We start from the raw sequence: 18,478 nt of genomic DNA, 5'->3' as shown, positions 1-18,478 counted from the left end.
TGGTTTCCTGACAGTTGATTTGTTCATTAGTTTAATATTTTGTTCAAGTGTATGCACATTTATTTATGTAAGTATTCATTTATAGAGGGTTTTTTGTTTGTTTTTTGAGCTGAGTGTGGAGTCTCTTGCCTATAATCCCAGCAGCTCAGGAAGCTGAGGCATAAGGTTCACAGGTTGGAGGCCAGCCTCAGTAACTTAGGGAGACCTTGTCTTAAAAAATTAAAAAAAGACTGGATATGTAGCTCAATGGAAAAGTGCCCCTGGTTCAAACCCTAATACCAAAAAAGAAAAAAAAATCATTTTTTAAAAACACAGTGTAAAATGCCAAGCCCTATGCTAAAATTCTTTAGATACAGTGATGAAAGCAGGGAGGAACACAAAATCCCCCAAGATATGGTCCTGAAGTTTACACTGTAGTGTGGGGGAAAGACGTTGAGCAAATAGCAGCTTGTCTGAGGAGAAGATAGCTGAGCTGAGACCTCATAGGAGGAGTAAATTGAATGGAGAAGGGAGTCGAGAGAGTTCCAGATAAAGTGAGCTGCAAGTGCAAAGGCCCAGAGATGGGGGTTGGATAGTGGTGTGGTGAGGAGAATGGTACATTTAAAGAATGGAAGAGGACGGGTGGGTTGGAACTCAGAGAAGGAAGGAAAGCATGATACAAGGTGGGGTCAGAAAGATAGGCAAAGTCCAGACCATTCAGGATCTTTTTAGGTTATGTTAGGATTTGTTTGTTTGTGGTGCTGGGGATTGATAGTAGTAAAACATTTACCTGGCATATGTGAGACCCTATGCCGGGCAAATGCTTTACCACTAAGCTATACTTCAGCCCTATGTTAAGAATTTTGATCTTCATTCTAAGAGCTCTAGGAAGCCATTGAAAATTTTGATTAACTATTTAGACTTCTTTTTCAAAAGATAATACATGTGAATTATTAGAAGTTCAAAAGGTATAAAAAGGTATTTGGTGAATGGACAAATCTTCCAGCCACCTAGCTTCCCTTCCTAAAGGCAATGATACCAATTTCTGGATTTTTCTAAAAGTAGTTTGTGTATATATACACATACACTATACATCATTTTCTCTGTTCCTCTTACAGATTATAGCACACTCTTCATGCTTTGCCCTTTCTTTTTCATATAATGTATCCTGAATATTGTTACATATCAGAACTCTATAGATTGACTTTATTCATCCCTGTAGCTCCATGGATTTTCCATAATTCCCAGTTCTAAATTCATGGATGTGTAAATTGTTTCTAGTACTTGAATGTTTCAATCTATATACTGTGAATATTTTTGATACATGTCATTTAGTGCTGATATATCTTTACAATAAATTCCAAATTTAGCTATCTTTATTTTATAAAGGCTGAATTTCTTTTTTTCCAGAGCATTTATATTAGTTTGTAATCCTACCTTTATTATTGTGTCTGCTTCATCTTTCTCTCTCAATCTCAGTTACAAGCTCCATCAAAATAATGTCTAGTATGAAACAGATGCTCAATGATATTTGTTGAATAGATGAACCAATAAGGAGATATGGATAATAGATGTGTTTGAATTTCAAAAAGATTGGAGAAGATTTGAAGTGGCTATTGTGAAAATGAAGTAAATGAAGGTATGAATACTCAGGATGGCCAGGAAGCCCACTGCTGATGAGAATGGAGACCCTTTATTTATAGCAGGATCAATCTGTGCAGTTGGGTGATTTTTTCCCCCCCTCCTGTTTTTTTTTTTTTTTTTTTATGTTTGGGTTGTAGATGGACATGGTACCTTTATTTATTTATCTTTATGTGGTGTTGAGGACCGAACCCAGTGCCTCTCCCATGCTAGGTGAGTGCTCTACAACTGAACCACAACCCCAGCCCTCCTCTCCTGTTTTTTTCAAAACAAATTCATCCCTGATTGCTGTGGATGGCAGCTGGGGTAAAGAAGCTATTAGTCCTCAAGAGTCTGCAGTAATGGACTGTAGAATCTGAGCTGTATAAGGAGGGAGATGAAGATGTGTCCTTAATATCTCCTCTCCTCCTCTTCCCGAACAATCTCATCTATGCTCATAGTTTTAGTTACCCTATGAGAGGAGAGAGCAAAGTCCTTTTCAGAAATGGAAGGAAGGCCCATATGGCTTGAACACAGATTTAGGACTGAAGTGCCACAAGAAATAGGTTGGGGAGAGAGGTCTGGCTCACAGACTGTTAAGCCCTCTGCTTTAGGTTCAGGACCACACAGTCAAGGTCTATTCTGTTGAAATGGTTTTCCTTTTCCTTTTTTTTTATTATATATATATAACAGGCAGATAAAGAGGAATCATGTGTTGTATTGTTACTGATAGACAGTAGAGGTGCACTCTGGGCTAGAAGTAGGAATCCATATTTGAGAGCACTGCAGAGTATGTAGTAATTGAAGCCATGGCATGAATGAAATTAAATATGAAAAAAACTATATTTCACCATACCAAATCACTTTTAACTCTTGACATGTTCTTTCTAAGCCTTGAGCCTTTGCTTGTTTATTTGGATTTTCACTTCCCTATCTCCTTTGTTTTATTTCCTTCTTATCCCGTAAGTGCCAGGCTACTTATCATTTCCTCAGGGAATTTGTGTACACTTTTATATTTAGCTTTTTACTTTCAAGATTATGTTGTTATAGTTTTTCATCTTGCAATATGGTCTTTATAATGACCCTTTTTAACATATATATTGGTGTGTGTGTGTGTGTGTGTATGTATATATATATGTGTGTGTGTGTGTGTGTGTGTATATATATATATGTTTACTTAATTTACTTAATTTTTCTCCTAGAAAGAGCTGTTATCATAGAATATGCAAAGGTAGAATGGCTGCCTTATTAATGAGTTCAGAATTGTAGAGGGCAATTACAAAGGCTTGAAAATACCTGGAGTTGTTTTAGAAAGGATTTTAGCCCCAGATGGGTTGAACTTAATATCTTTCTAAAAAATCCTCCTCTGTTCCTGAAATTTGATGGTTCTTTTATTCTTTTATGTTTGTAGCCTAAGTGAATGTGAACATCTTGGGTGTTTGTATATAAATATAAATTTCAAGAAGTTGAAGACATTGCTCTCAAAAATATAAGGAGCATATGTATCTGAGGCTTATTTAACTCAAGAATGAGGGTATAAGTAATAAAACTTTTTTTTTTTAAAGAGAGTGAGAGAGGAGAGAGAGAGAGAGAGAGAGAGAATTTTTAATATTTTTATTTTCTAGTTCTCGGCTGACACAACATCTTTGTTGGTATGTGGTGCTGAGGATGGAACCTGGGCTGCACGCATGCCAGGCAAGCGCACTACCGCTTGAGCCAAATCCCCAGCCCCAGTAGTAAAACTTTTGAGGAAAACAGATTTATGTGATCATGATGAAATAAGTTTGTAAGTTCGATAAGAAGCATTAATAGTTTTGTTAAGACAATAAACCTAAACTTTTTCTATTATATCTCTTAATAGAATCAAAGTCAGCCAGGTGTGGTAGCACATGCCTGAAATCCCAGCACTCCAGAGGCTGAAAGGAAGATTGCAAGTTCAAGGCCAGCCTCAGCAATTTAGCAAGGCTCTAAGCAACTTAGACCCTGTCTCAAAATTAAAAATAAAAAGGGCTAGGGATTTAGCTCAGTGGTAAAGTGTCCTGGGTTCAAGCCCCAGTCCCTGATTCCTGCCAAAAAAAGAATCGAAATCATTTATAGCTTATCAGTATTCTATAAGTTAACATCTATATTTAGGTTCTTTTCAGTAGTAAAGAGTAAGTCAAACAAAGGTACTTTTTCTTTTTTTTAATTTTTTTTTTATTTACTTACTTAGTTTTTATTTGTTCTAAATAGTTATACATGACAGTAGAATGCCTTTAGACATATCATACATAAATGGAGTATAAATTCTCATTCTGGTTGTACATGATGTAGTTACACAGGTTGTGTAATCATATATGCACATAGAGTAATAAAGTCTAACTCATTCTATTATCATTCCTACCCGCATACCCACTCCCCTTTCTTCACTCCCTCTGTCTAATCTGAAGTATCTCTGTTCTTCCCTGATCAACCCCCACCCCTCTTATTGTGACTTAGCATCCTCATATCAGAGAGAACATTCAGCCACAAAGCTACATTTTCTTAGACAAGAGTTTAGCAAACTTTTTTTTTTTTTGGTGCTTAGGATTGAACTCCAGGGGTGCCTTATCAATGAGCTAACCCCCCAGCCCTTTTTAATTTTTTTATTTTGAGATAGGCTTTGATAAATTACTGAAGTTGGCCTCAAGTTTGAATTCTCCTCCCAGCCTCCTGAGACATTGGAATTATAGGTTTACATCTAGTTCAGTCAGGCATTACCTCATCTGGCTGGCAAACTTTCTCTTAAAGGGCCAGGTAGTATTTTAGGATTTGTGGGCTTAATAATGGTCTGCTTTACTCTACCACCTAGAGCAAAAGCTGCCCTAGACAACATAAATAAATGAATGTGACTCTGTTCTAATAAAACTTTATTTACAAAAACAGGAGGTAGTCCAAGTCGGCTCCTAGGCATAGTTTATTGAATCTGTATGATATTCTTTTTTCACTCTTGATACTGTTAATGACTAGGCTCTCTCTCTTTTTTTATTTCCTGTGATTTGTCTGACAAGGGTTTTATTGATCTTTCAAATAACCAGATTTTAGGTTTCTTCATTTTTTTGTTTGTTTGTTTGCTTTTTATTTCATTGATTACACTTTGTTATTTCTTTTTTCTTATTTGGGGGTTTAATTTTTTTTTCAAGTTTTTATGATGGAAGCAAATGTCTTTTTTTCTATTTAAGTTTAAACTTTATTTTTTTAAATTTAAGTTTAAACTTTTAGTTTTCCTTTTTGAATGCATATGTATATTTACATGAACAAAAATGCTTTATTTTAAAAAGTCTAAGTAAGACCATAATATATAGATTTTGTGAAACTTTTTTAAACTTAAGATATTATGGTGATACCTCTGTGGCTGTATATAGAATTTTACCTCATTCTTTTCCATTGCTAAATTGCATTCTATAGTAACCATTTCCATACTGACAGACAATTAGGTTCTTCAGATATTTAATTAGTATAAATCTTAATATAATGAAAATTTTTATGTATGTTAAATCTTTATATTAGTATAAATCTTAATATAATGAACATTTTTCCAGGACAGAGGTGCACAGAATATTTTTGTTAAATGTTTAACTTATTGAGTAGCGTTCAGAAGAAATAAATGAATTTTGCGTGATATGCCACACTAAATATAATTGATGATCATTTCTTTGTTTGAATGTTCTTATTTTGTTTATGGGCTTTGGCACCCAGAGCATGAAGTTTAAAGAGATACTTCCTGGGGCTGAGGCTGTAACTTAGTGGTTAAAGTGCTTGCCTCATATGTGTGAGGCGCTGGGTTCAATCCTCAGCACCACATAAAAATAAATAAAGATACTGTGTGTTCATCTACACCTAAATAAAAATAAATAAAGAGGTACTTACCTGTCAAGGATCCTTAAAGCTACCCTGATGTGACTCTGAGAGTGAACATCTTAAGTTTTGTATCTGGGATTCCTCTCTTGCTTTAGTCTTGTTCTGTTCCTCTATAACCCTGACCACATGGTTAAAAACACCTGTGTAATACAGACCTTTAAAATTAATTTATAGGGGCTGGGGTTATGGCTCAGCGGTAGAGTGCTCACTTAGCATTTGCAAGGCCAAGGGTTCTATCCTTAGCACCACATAAGAATAAATATAAAATAAAGGTATTGTGTCCAACTACAACTTAAAAAATATTTTTTAAAAATTGACTTGTAACAACTTTTCTTCAGAACATTTTTTTTTTTTTTGAGTGGTGTTGGGGATTGAACCCAGGGCCTTGTGCATGTGAGGCTCTCTTTCATGACATAATTTTTTGGTAATCTTTACTACCACTCTGGCTAATGCCATACTATCAAAGCCACTTGACTTTGATGGCAAACAATTGGTTAGAAAACATATGTACCTGTAATCTAATGAGGTCAAGAATACTTAGTTTGTGTTGCTACCAGTTCTAGCTGGTTCAGCCATGTGTTCTGGTCCCATAGTCTTAATATTGTCCCTGCAGGATACCTTAGAGGTCAAGTGTTAGGACTCTGTCCCCTGGAGTTTCTGTATTTCTTTCTTTTAATACCTACTTATTTATTTTTATGCAGTGCCGAGGATCAAACCCAGTGCCTCATGTGCTAGGCAAGTGCTCTGCCACTGAGCTTTAATCTCAGTCCTAGTCCTATGTATTTCCATGAGAATGGTGATTTTTAAACTTTCATCTTTTTTCTGTTTCTTAAACTGAAATTCTGCATAAGACTGTATGAGGCAGGAACTCATTGAGATGGGGAGCCATTGGCCATTGATGAATGTGGAACAGTTCTCCTACAAGCTAAAATCTCCTGAGCCAAAAAAACATTTGTGTTTCACTCCTCTCTTCCACTTACTTGACAGTTTTCTCACCCTATTAAAAACCTGTCTTCAAAATATCCTTGAATGTTGGTCAGTTCAGAGCTTTTTATGGAGTAGTAGATTGTTTTTGATTCATCCTAAAATGTTTTCATTATTTGTTTTTAGATGCTGTTGAAAGCAGGTGCCACCAGGGGAAGACACAATTTGGAGTTGGCCTGAGAACTGGGAGAGAAAATCACTTCTGGCTTCTTAAAGGAACCCCGTCTCTCCATTCATGTTGGGCTGCCTGCTGTCAGGACTCGGCCTGCCATGCTCTTTGGTGGCTAGAAGGGATATGCATTCAGGCTGACTGCAGCAAGCCCCAGAGCTGCCAGCCTTTTAGGACAGACTCTTCTAATTCTATGCTGGTATTTTTTAAAAAATTCCAAGCTGCAGATGATTTGGGCTTTCTATCTGAAGAGGATATACCACGTATTCTGGAGGAGGCCTCTTGGAGGAGACTGAGCCCATCCAGAGCTCCATTCAGATCTGCTGTATTTTCCAGTGACCAACAGAGCTTAATCAGGAAGCTTCAGAAGAGAGATATTTCCAGAGAAGTCCTTCCACCTATAGTAGCACAGCATTCTAAAGAGAATGACTCCAACGAACTAGGTGTTCTGAGTGCCAGTGGCTTGGCAGAGGTAAGCATATTACGAATAAGAAGCAGAGAAACTTCAATCTGCTGTTTCATTTTCCACATACAAGTAGTGAGGCTGAGGTGGTGGGCAGTGCTCACAGGCTGAGGAACATATGTGTAAAGTTACAAGGTGCCATCTTCATTGGTATTGCCCAGATGTACAAGGATAATGTGACTTTTGAAATGTTCACTTCATGCAAGTCTGACCATTGGTTTTTTTTTTTTTTTTTTTTTGGTAAAAGCAGAAAGCTGCTTATTATCTGATCTAATCTGATTCTTGGCTATAGGTAAGTAATTGTGTGCGTGTTAGTCTCTACAATGCTTCTGTGATGTTTTCTGTCAGATTGCAAAACAGTTGATTGATGTATTTGTAGTTAGGTTCTCCTCTATCTTCCTCTGTAAAACACATTTCTTATGAGGTAAGTTTTTATTCCAGTCTGAATTAACTATGCCTGGTACTGCAGCCTAAGATCTGACTTGCTGGATTGGGAAGCTGAATGTGGCCTTTAGCCAAGTTGTCTCTGGGGTGAATTCTTACCAAGCTGCATATTGCCAAGGGACATACCACCAGGAAAGTTTATTCTGCTTATTATATTTCTTCATTGTTGATCTTCCTGGGCAAATGATTAAAAGGAATGACTCACTCTATGCTTAGTCTCCCTTGATTACTGTGACTTATTTTTGTATTTGTTTTGTCCTAGTTGTCTCCATCAAGTTGAAGCCAGTGTGGGGAGGCTACTATATACCAGGCGCTGTGTGTGCTAATTGTTGTACTATGTCATTTTGTTTTATTTTCATAGCAATATTTCCAAGTAGGTATTATTAGTCCTGTTTTACTAGTGAGGAAACTGAGGCCCAGTGAGTTTTAACAATTACTGGTGACCATGCAGCTAATCATTAGCATAACTAGAATTGGAATTCAGTTTTATAGTAAGGAAAAAACTGTTTCAGTACAGTAGTAGAGTATATAAGTCTTTGGTTTAATAACCATAGACATTTTTGGAAACCTACTATCACTGTCAGGTAATTTTCCAAGCATTGGAAGTACAGAAGTGAACTAGACATGGTCCATGCCCTCAGGTCATTTATAGTCTAGTGGAGCCTGAGACTCAAAGCTAGGTATTTATGATAGTGTATAACTATTACATTAATAGTAATTGTTATTTATATATATAATACAGTGAGAACACAAAGAGGAAGTGATTCAGTTGAGCAGGCAGGTGGTATGTATATGCAAGAAGGATTTGATAGAGATTACCAATATTTCTTGAAGGATGTATACGCTTGCACTAAGGGGCTAAAGTAGTAAAAAGCATTCTGTACAGATCCACAGTCTATGTAAAGGCTCAGCCAGCAATTATTTCTTATGCATTTGCCAAGTGCTGGGTAGTATGCTGAGCTGGGTGCTAAGAATATTATAGTAAATAAAAAATATTTGACTACTGTCCCAGCAGAACTCTGGGACAAGGAAATCAGACATTATTATTATTATTATTTTAGCTTTTTTAGTTGTAGTTGGACACAATACCTTTGTTTTATTTATTTATTTTTATGTGGTGCTGAGGATCAAACCCAGTGCCTCACACATGCTAGGCAAGTGCTCTAACATTGAGCTACAACAGTAGCCCCTCAGACGTTATGTTTTTAATAGTTAAATAATAATGTATGCTTGATGTGGATTATATGAGCGTTTAGCAGAAATCTAATAGACTAAGGTGTGAAATAGCCATTGTGAAGGATAGAAGATGGCATACTAGATAAGGAAAAAGGAAGATTGTTGGGTAGTCTTGAAGATGGAAATCATGCATTTATGATAGTGGCACTGATCTTTACATTTGTGTTAGTCTCCTCAATAACTCTCAGCAACCCTATCAAGAAAAGACTGAGTTTAACTTATTCAAAATAGGAAATTTGCTAGGTGATTTGTGTGGAAAGAAATTGGAGCATGGAAATTAAGGTTGTTGTCAAAAGAGTGAATGGGAGAGAGAGAATAAGAAGATATGGAAAGAGGCAAAGATAGGAGGTGACTGATAGAGGTAAAAATAGGGAAGTTTGGCATTTAGAGATTTACGTGCTGGGAAGAGGATGTAGGGGAACTGGTAAATGTGAGTCTTGGTAGGACAGCTAGTAGGTCAGAATATGGGCTTTTTTTTTTTTTTTTTTGGTACTGGGGATTGAACTCAGGGGCACTTGACAACTGAGTCACATTCCAGCCCTATTTTGTATTTTTTTTAGAGATAGGGTCTCACTGAGTTGCTTAGCACCTCGCTTTTGCTGAGGCTGGCTTTAAACTCATGATCCTCCTGTCTCAGCCTCCTGAGCCACCGGGATTGTAGGCCTGCGCCACCACACCTGGCTTGAGTTTGTGCTTTTTTGAATTGAAGATTTTGGGGTGGAGAAGTTCTGCTGATGAAAGGATCTGAGGTACCACTATGGAAGAGGTTTGCTGAGATAATCCTCTTCTGAGATAGAGTGGAGTGGAAACAAGGAGCTCAAAGAAGTCCAGAAGCTCAAGAACATGTTAAATTAGTTATCCATGAGGATATTGAGATGGTCTTTAAAAATGATGATGGTGTTGATGATAGCTGTAACAGCTAATGTTTACTAAGCACTTACTGTGTGCCAGATGCCATTTACATGTGTTAACTCTTTTTTTTTTTTTTTTTCCCTTTGGGTGGTAGTGGGGATTGAACCCAGGGCCATTCTGCTACTGAGCTACATTCCCAGCAGGGTCTTATTATTGAGGCAGAATCTTGCCAATTTGCTAAGCCTGGCCTTGAACTTGTGATCCTCCTGCATCAACCTCCCAAGTAGGTGGGATTATAGAGGTGCACCACCAACCCTGATGTTGTGTTTGCTGGAGAATTTTTTTTCTTCTTGTTTACTAGTGGTGAGCAGTGCAATGTATTAAGTCTTAACACAAATAACAAATAATATTGCTATTATTATTATTATTCCTATTTTATGAAGGAGGAAGCTCAGGAAAAGAAAGGTTAAGGAACATAGCAAGGCAACTCAACTGGCATATGGTGGAACCAAGACTTGAACCTGGGCAATCTGATACTATCCAGAGTCTGTCCTTTTAACCCTTTTACTCCTGAGATAGGGCTTGACATCTGTGTAAGGTAGACAGGGAACAACACTCTAAAGGCTGCCACTCAGCTCAGCCTATAAGTATCACAGTGCTACTTGCATAGACCCCTTTGGTTAAATGTATGATCTTGTGAAATTGAAGGATTCTCAGAAGGACATCTTTCTAGCCCAATAGTCAAGAGCTACTTTTGTTGTTGCCTTGTATAAATTGACTTAAAGACTATTGGTGAGGTTTTTGTGTATTGTTGATATATTGATTCTTGGCTCTTACTCCTGGTCAAGTAAGAAATTTTGTAAATAAATTGCTTAAAAAAAAAAAAGAGATACGGCTTGAGATGAGGGGAAACTTTAAAAGCCAGATGTCAAAGCCACCTATAAAGTAGGAGGAATGATGAGTAAGTTGGAGATGACAGCTATGCTGAAAGCTGAAGTATAGTGCAGCAAGGTAGCAAAGGAAAAGAGGTTTTTATTGGTAGGTAGAAGAGTAATGGTTTGCAAAGGGCATTGGAAAAGGGGTAAAAGAAAATATTTTTAGCATACCAAAGGATAGCTATAGAATTGAACGAATGAATTTAATTTTAATGAAATTAAAAATGGATCACTGAAATTGGAGATATGGTAGATTTAGATCTGAGAATCTCTTGGAAGATAGTGAAAACTCAAACTCAGATCTTACAGAATTCAGTTGTGTGTCAGAAGAAAGACCCTGATGTTGTGTTTGCTAGAGGATTTTTTTTTCTTCTTGTGGTGAGCAGTGCAATGAATTGTTTATTTATTTAGTAAGTACTAGGGATTAAACCTAGGGGTGCTTCACTGCTGAGCCACATCCCTAGCCCTTTTTATTTTGAGATAGGCTATCTCTAAATTGCTTAGGGCCTCCCTAACTTGCTGAGGCTGATTTTTGAACCTTCAGACCTTCTACTTCAGCCTCCCAAGTCACTGAGATTACAGGTGTGTGCCACCATGCCTGGCCTCCCATATTTTTAAATCGATATGTTGTAGTTGTACTTAATGGTGGGATTTGTTACATATTTGTACATGCACACAATATAATACTATAATTTAGCCAATATTATTCCTCAGTATTTCCCTTTCTTTCACTTCTTCCCTCCGCCTGGTCCCTTAACTCTACTGATCTTCCTTTGATTTTCATGAGATTCACGCCCCTCACACACTTTCTTTTCTTGTTTTCCTTCCTAGCTTCCACACATGAGAGACCATACAACCCTTAACTTTCTGAGTTTGGCTTATTCCACTTAACATCATGTCTCAAGTTCCATTCATTTTCCTGCAAATGACATAATTTCATTTTTCTTTATGGCTGAATAAAATTCCATTGTGTACATATACCACATTGCCTTTATCCATCTATTGATAAAACGCCTAGGCTGGTTCCATAGTTTGGCTATTGTGAATTGTGCTGTTATAAACATGGGTATGCATATATTGCTATAGTATGATGACTTTAATTCTTTAGGATAAATGCCAAGGAATATAACTGGGTCATATGGTGGTTCCATTTCTAGTCTTTTGGGAACCTTCATACTGATTTCCATAATGGCCTGTACTAATTTACAATCGTACCAACAGAGTAAAAATGTTCCTCTTTCTCCACATCTTCTCCAGCATTTGTTATTGTTTGTGTTCTTGATGACTGCCATCCTAACTGGAGATGAAATCTCAGGGTAGTTTTGATTTACATTTCCCTAATTGCTAATGATGTTGAACACTTTTGTTCATGTGTTTGTTGGTCATTTGTATTTTTTCTATTGAGAAGTTTTAGTTCATTTGTTTAGTGATATTAATTTTTTTGTTAAGTTTTTTGAGTTCTTTATATATTCTAGATATTAATCCTCTGTCAGAAAAGTAATTAGCAAATATATTCTCCCATTCCGTAGGTTCTCTCTTCATAGTCTTGTTTCCTTTGTTGTACAGATGCTTTGAATTTGATGCCATCCCATTTATTAATGCTTGACGTTATTTCCTAAACTTTAGTCCTATTGAGAAAGTCATTGCCTATGCCTATATGTTGTAGAGTTGATGCTCTTTTCTTCTAAGAATTGCATAGCTTCTGGTCTCATTCCTAGGTCTTTTATCCACTTTGATTTGACTCTTGTGCAGAGTGAGATAAGAGTCTAGTCTCATTCTTCTACATACAATAACCAGTTTTCCTAACACCATTTGTTAAAAGGCTGTCTTTTCTCCAGTGTATGTTTTTAGTGCCTTTGTGAAGGATCAGATGACTACATCTGTGTAGGTTTGTCTCTGTGTCTTCTGTTGTGTGTCTTTGGTCTATGTGTCTGTTGTTCTGCCAGTATCATGTAAATTTTTATTACTATAGCTCTGCAGTAAAATTTTTTTTAAAAGAGAGAGTGAAGGAGAGAGAGAGAGAGAGAGAGAGAGAGAGAGAGAATTTTTAATATTTATTTTATTTAGTTCTCGGCGGACACAACATCTTTGTTTGTATGTGGTGCTGAGGATCGAACCCGGGCCGCATGCGTGCCAGGCGAGCGCGCTACTGCTTGAGCCACATCCCCAGTCCTGCAGTAAAATTTTTAAAAAAATGTTGTCAGTGGACCTTTATGTATTTTTATATGTGGTACTGGGAACTGAACCCAGTGCCTCACACATGCTGGGCAAGTACTCTAGCACTGAGCCACAACTCCAGTCCCTAATTTTAAAAATTCTTTTTAGATATACATGACAGAATGTATTTTGACATATTATACATACATGGAAAACAATTATTCTAATTAGGATCCCATTCTCGTGGTTGAACATGATATGGAGTTATACTGATTATGTATTCATACATGAACATAGGAAAGTATGTCTAATTCATTCTACTGTCTTTGTTATTCCCATCATTCCTTTCTTCCCTTAATTCCCCTTTTTCTAATCCAGTGAACTTCTATTTTTCCATTGCTCACCCCCTCTTATTGTGTGTTAGCATTTGCATATCAGAGAGAACATTTAGGCTTTGTTTTTTTGGGATTGGCTTATTTCACTTAGCATGACAGTTTCCAGTTCCATCATTACCAGCAAATGCTATAATTACATATTTCTTTTTAAAAAGTTTTTTATTCTAATTTGTTATATATGACAGCAGAATGCATTATAATTTATATTACACATATAGAGCACATTTTTTTTATATTTCTGGTTGTATATTCACACCATTCATGACTTCATACATGTACTTAGGGTAATGATGTCCATCTCATTCCACCATCTTTCCTACCCCATGCCTCCTCCCTTCCCCTTGCACCCTTTTTCCCTATCTAGAATTGGTCTAATCCTCCCGTGATCTCCTTCTCAACCCACTATAAATCAGCCTCCTTATTACAGAGAAAAGATTGGGCATTTGGATTTTGGGGATTGGCTAACTTCACTTAGCATTATATTCTCCAACTCCATCTATTTACCTGCAAATACCATGATTTTAATTCTCTTTTATTGCTGAGTAATATTTCATTGTGTATATATACCACATTTTCTTTACCCATTCATTTGCTGAAGGGCATCTAGGTTAGTTCCACAGTTTAGCTATTGTGAATTGTGCTGCAATAAACATTGATGTGGGATGTGTCCCTGTAGTATGCTGTTTTTAAGTCCTTTGGGTATAGATCCAGGAGAGGGGTAGCTGGGACAAATGGTGGTACCATTTCCAGTTTTCCAAGGAATCTCCATACTGCTTTCCATATTGGCTGAATTACATACTTCTTTATGGCTGAGTAATATTCCATTGTGTATATATACCACATTTTCTTTATCCATCCATGAAGGGCACCTAGAATGCTTTCATAGCTTAGCTATTGTGAATTGCAATACTATAACATTGTATAATTTGAAGTCAGATATTGTGATACTTCCAGCATTGCTTTTTTGGCTAAGAATTGCTTTGGCTATTCTGGGTCTTTTATATTTTTAAATGAACTTTAGGACTGTTTTTTTCTAGTTCTGTGAAGAATGTTATTGATATTTTCATGGGGATTGCATTGGATCTGTATATTGATTTTGGTATTAATGGCCATTTCAACAATATTAATTTTGTCAACTCAAAAACATGGGAGGTCTTTCTATTTTCTTCAGTTTCTTCTTCAGTGTTCTATAGTTTTCATTTTGGAGGTCTTTTACCTCCTTAGTTAGATTTATGCATAGGTTTTTGTTTTTGTTTTTTGAAGCTATTATGAGTGGGATTGATTTCCTGATTTCTTTCTCAGCAGATTCATTATTGGTGTGTAGGAAAGCTGCTAATTTTTGTATGTTGATTTTGTAACCTGCTACTTTGCTGAATTAGTTTGTTAGCTCTAGCAGTCTTCTGGTGGAGCCTTTTTTTTTTTTAATGTAGGATCATATCTGCAAATAGTGATGATAATTTGTCTTTGTTTCCTATTTTTATCGCATTTATTTCCTTCTGTTGCCTACTTTCTCTGGCTAGAAAGTCTAGCACTGTATTGAATAAGAGTGATGAGAGTGAACATCATGTCTTGTTCCAGATTTTCTTTTGTTTCTTTTTTTTTTTTTGGTACTGGGAATTGAACCCAGGACCACTTAAGTATTGAGCCACAACCCAAGCTTCTTTAATTTTTTATTTTGACACAGGGTCTTGCTATGTTGTCCAGGTTGTCTTTGAACTTGTGATCCTCTTGCCTCAGCCTCCATAGTGGCTGGGATTACAGACATATGCCACCAAGCCTGGTTTTGTTCCAGATTTTAAAGGAAGTGCTTTCAATTTTTCCCTATTTATTATGATTTTGGCTTTGGATTTGTCATATATAGCCTTTCTGTATTGAGGTAAGTTCCTTCTATCCTTGGTTTCTTTAGTGTTTTTTTCATGAATGGATGATAAATTTTGTCAAAGGCTTTTTCTGCATCTATTGAGATGACTGAGTGGTTTTTGTCTGTAATTCTGTTTATGTGATAAGTTAACATTTATTGTGTATGTTAAATCATCCTTGCATCCCTGGGCTAAAACCAACTTTGTCATGATATGCAATCTTCTTAATATATTGTTGAATGTGATTTGCTAATATTTTGTAAGGATTTTTGCATCTAAATTCAACAGAGATATTGGTCTGTAGTTTTTTTTTTTTTTTACTTGACGTATCCTAATCTGGTTTGGTATAAGTGTGATACTGGTTTCTTAGAATGAATTTATAAGTTATCTCACCCTTTCTATTTTGTGGATAATTTGAGGAGCATTATTATAGCAGTTCTTCTTTAAAGATCTGGTAGAATTCAGCTCAGAATCTATTTGGTCCTGGGCTTTTCTCTTTTAGAATACTTTTTATTACTGCTTCTAACTCCTTGTTAGATATTGGTTCATTTAGATTTTCTGTGTCCTCTTGATTCAATTTTGTCAGATTGTATGTCCCTAGAAATGTATGCATTTCTTCCTGGATTTTCAATTTATTAGAATAGAAGTTTTCAAAAGTCCCTAATGGTCCTCTGGATTTCTGTGATATATGTGGCAATTTCTTTTTTCACCTTGAGTATTATTATTGCTGTCCCCAGTTTTATTGGGTTTTATTTCTTTTTCTTTTGGTTACTTTGGCTAAGGGCTTATCAATTATATTTGTCTTTTCAAAGAACTAACTCTTCATTTCATTGATGCTTTATTTTATTTTTTTATTCTTAATTTCATTGATTTTGACTCTGACCTTAATTGTTTCTTCTACTACTTTTGGAATTGATTTGCTTTTTTTGTTTTCAGGGGCCTGAGATACATCAGTAGGTTGTTTATTTGGGATCTTTCTATTTTCTGTAGGTACTCAAACTATAAACTTTACCATTAAAAATGTCTTCACAGTGTCCCAAAGATTCTGTTATTTTGTATCACTATTTTTGCTTGATTCTAAGAATTTTAAATATGCTCCACTGATTTCTTCTTTCACTCATTCATTATTCAGAAATTTATTGTTCAGTTTCCATGTACTTATATAGTTTCTGTAGGGTTTTTAGTGATGATTTCTATTTTTATGCCATTATGATCTGACAAGATGCAAGGAATTATTTCAGTGTTTTTAGTATTTGCTAAGAGTTGCTTTGTGGCCTAAAATATGGTATATTTTGGAGAAGGTTTCATAAGCTTCTGGGAAAAAAAGTTGTATTTGGCTAGTGTAGTATGAAATATTCTGTAAAATATTATTGGATGACTACTAAGTCCATTTGATTTATAATGTTTTTCAGGTCCAATGAGTTTTTACTGAGTTTATGGGTGACCTACTACTGGAGAGAGGTGTGTCGAAATTACCCAGTATTACTGTACTGAATTTGAGTCTGTAATTTGCATAGTGTTTGTTTTATGTGATTAGGTGCACCAAAATTTGGGGCATAAATATTTATCATCATTTTATCTTCTTGTTGGGTTGTTTCCTTTACCAGATTGGAGTGATATTCTTTGTCTCTTATGCTTAATTTTGTCTTAAAGTCTGTTTGTGAATATGAGAGTAGCTACTCCTGCTTGTTTTCAAGTTCCATTTGCATAGCATATCAGTTTCCATCCTTTTACTTTCAGCCTATGGCTGTCTTTACCTGTAAGGTGAGTCTCTTGTACCATCATATAGGTTTGGCCTTGTTTTTTAATCCATATTTTCACCTTTAAGTCTTTTAAAGGGAGAGCTGAGACCATTTATATTCAATATTATTGTAGAGAGATGTTTATTCCTGCCATTTTGATTTATGTCTAGTGTTTAATTTGGTCCTGTTTCTCATTTGCTTAGCTACTTTTCAAATGAGATTTGTTTGTGAACTCTGGTATTTGTTTTTGATTTCTTCCATGTGAAGTATTTCTGTAAGTTTTTTCTGTAGTGCTGGCTTAGTTGTCATGAATTCTTTCAGCTTCTACTTATCTTGGAAGGTTTTTATTCATCAATTTTGTAGGATTGCTTTTCTGGATTTAGCTGGCTTAGTTGACAGTTATTTTCTTTCAGGACTTGAAGCACATAGTTCCAAGCCCTCCTGGATTTTAGTGTTTGTGCTAGGAAATCAAGAGTAATTCTGATTGGCTTGCTTCTAAATGTGGCATGACGTTTTTCTTTTGAAGTTTTAAAGATTCTATCCTTGTTGAGTGATTACAGTAGCTGGGATTACAGTCATGTGCCACCACTCCCGACTTGACAGCACCTGTTGAGGATTGCAAGCATTACTAAAAAAATGGGGGAAAGTGATGTCTTCAGATCTGTACAAGTTATATTAGACCCTGTATACCATGCTTAGGAGCTTAATTCTTATCCTGAATGCCATGAATAGTTCTGTAAGGTGATAAGATTGCCTCACAATAGTTAACTGGTAGGCATCTCTTCTGGGAGAGAACTTGAGAGTTCAAATTTCTTAATATACTAGGGTAAGGAAGAGAAATACATGCATTGCACATCTTTTCTAATTAGGGATGACTGGCTAGCAGCAATAGTTTCTAGTTTGTACTGTTTTTATGAGGTAGGTCAAGCAACTTGGCATCCAAAGGAGGAAAAATTGTATCATATTGCTCTTTTCTTGCCTGAAATAATCTGCAGTGATGGAAAGGAATTAGGTTGTCAGAATGCATTTTTTTCATTCTTTTGAATACATACTTACACCATATCCAAGATCAGGTATTGGGGTCCTTTTGCATTTGCAAAATGCATAGAAGTGTCATTTTCTCCCTTTTCTCCACTTAAAGAGAAAAACTTGTCCTGCTTGGTTTTAATACTGCATCATTTCAGTGCCATGAATGAATGGTTTGTAGAAGGGACATGGAGGTGTGTTAATTGGGTCCTGGCATGTGTACAGTACAAGAGGTTCAACTCCTTTCAATTAATTGCTGCTAATTCTGTTTTATGACAAAGTAAGGGGTGCCTTCTTAGATTTCAGGAATGAAGGGTCAAGTAGGTAGCCCCCCACACACGTAAGATTTGGCTGCAGAAAGACTGAGGTGTTGTTTCTACCATGCTCATTTCTTTTACCAGTACCAATCACAACATTTCAACCTCCAGCGAGCCAGGGGCTAGTGTGGAATAAGTGACTTCACACCTCTCTGTTACATTTTTGCACAGAGAACCCCCATGTTTACTCCTGAGCTTACCTCTTATGAGCAGGTACAGGTATGGGATGTGGATAGCTGCAGAGAACTTAAATAAGCAAGGACATCATCCCAAGAAGGTCTGTTTCATGTGTTTGTTTTGTTTTGTGGGTTTTTTTTTTTTTTTTGCTTTGTTTTTTCATTGGTTTTTACTTGCTTACTTTTGGTTTTGTTTTTAAATTTCTTCCAGATCCTTTAGGCTTATGAAGTTGTTGCCAAGAGTT

At 36.2% G+C, this 18,478-nt stretch overlaps 1 protein-coding gene across 7 annotated transcripts in view; it reads left to right on the top strand.

Moving 5' to 3' along the window:
* Kiaa0319l (KIAA0319 like) overlaps positions 1-18,478 on the top strand; it is a 107,165-nt gene that overhangs the window by 29,718 nt on the left and 58,969 nt on the right. For all 7 annotated transcript variants that reach the window (XR_005735097.2, XM_021735469.3, XM_040288367.2 and 4 more), the window contains one exon: positions 6,589-7,103. Coding sequence is in view for 6 of the 7 variants with exons in the window: in XM_021735469.3 (XP_021591144.2) it covers positions 6,589-7,103 (515 nt within the window). In the remaining variant the exon portion in view is untranslated. The remainder of the gene's footprint in view (positions 1-6,588; positions 7,104-18,478) is intronic.

Source organism: Ictidomys tridecemlineatus, chromosome 11 (assembly GCF_052094955.1).
Source record: "Ictidomys tridecemlineatus isolate mIctTri1 chromosome 11, mIctTri1.hap1, whole genome shotgun sequence".
Classification (NCBI taxonomy): Eukaryota; Metazoa; Chordata; class Mammalia; order Rodentia; family Sciuridae; genus Ictidomys; species Ictidomys tridecemlineatus.
Note: the sequence above shows the minus strand (reverse complement) of the source record. Positions and strands in the feature narration are given on the sequence as shown.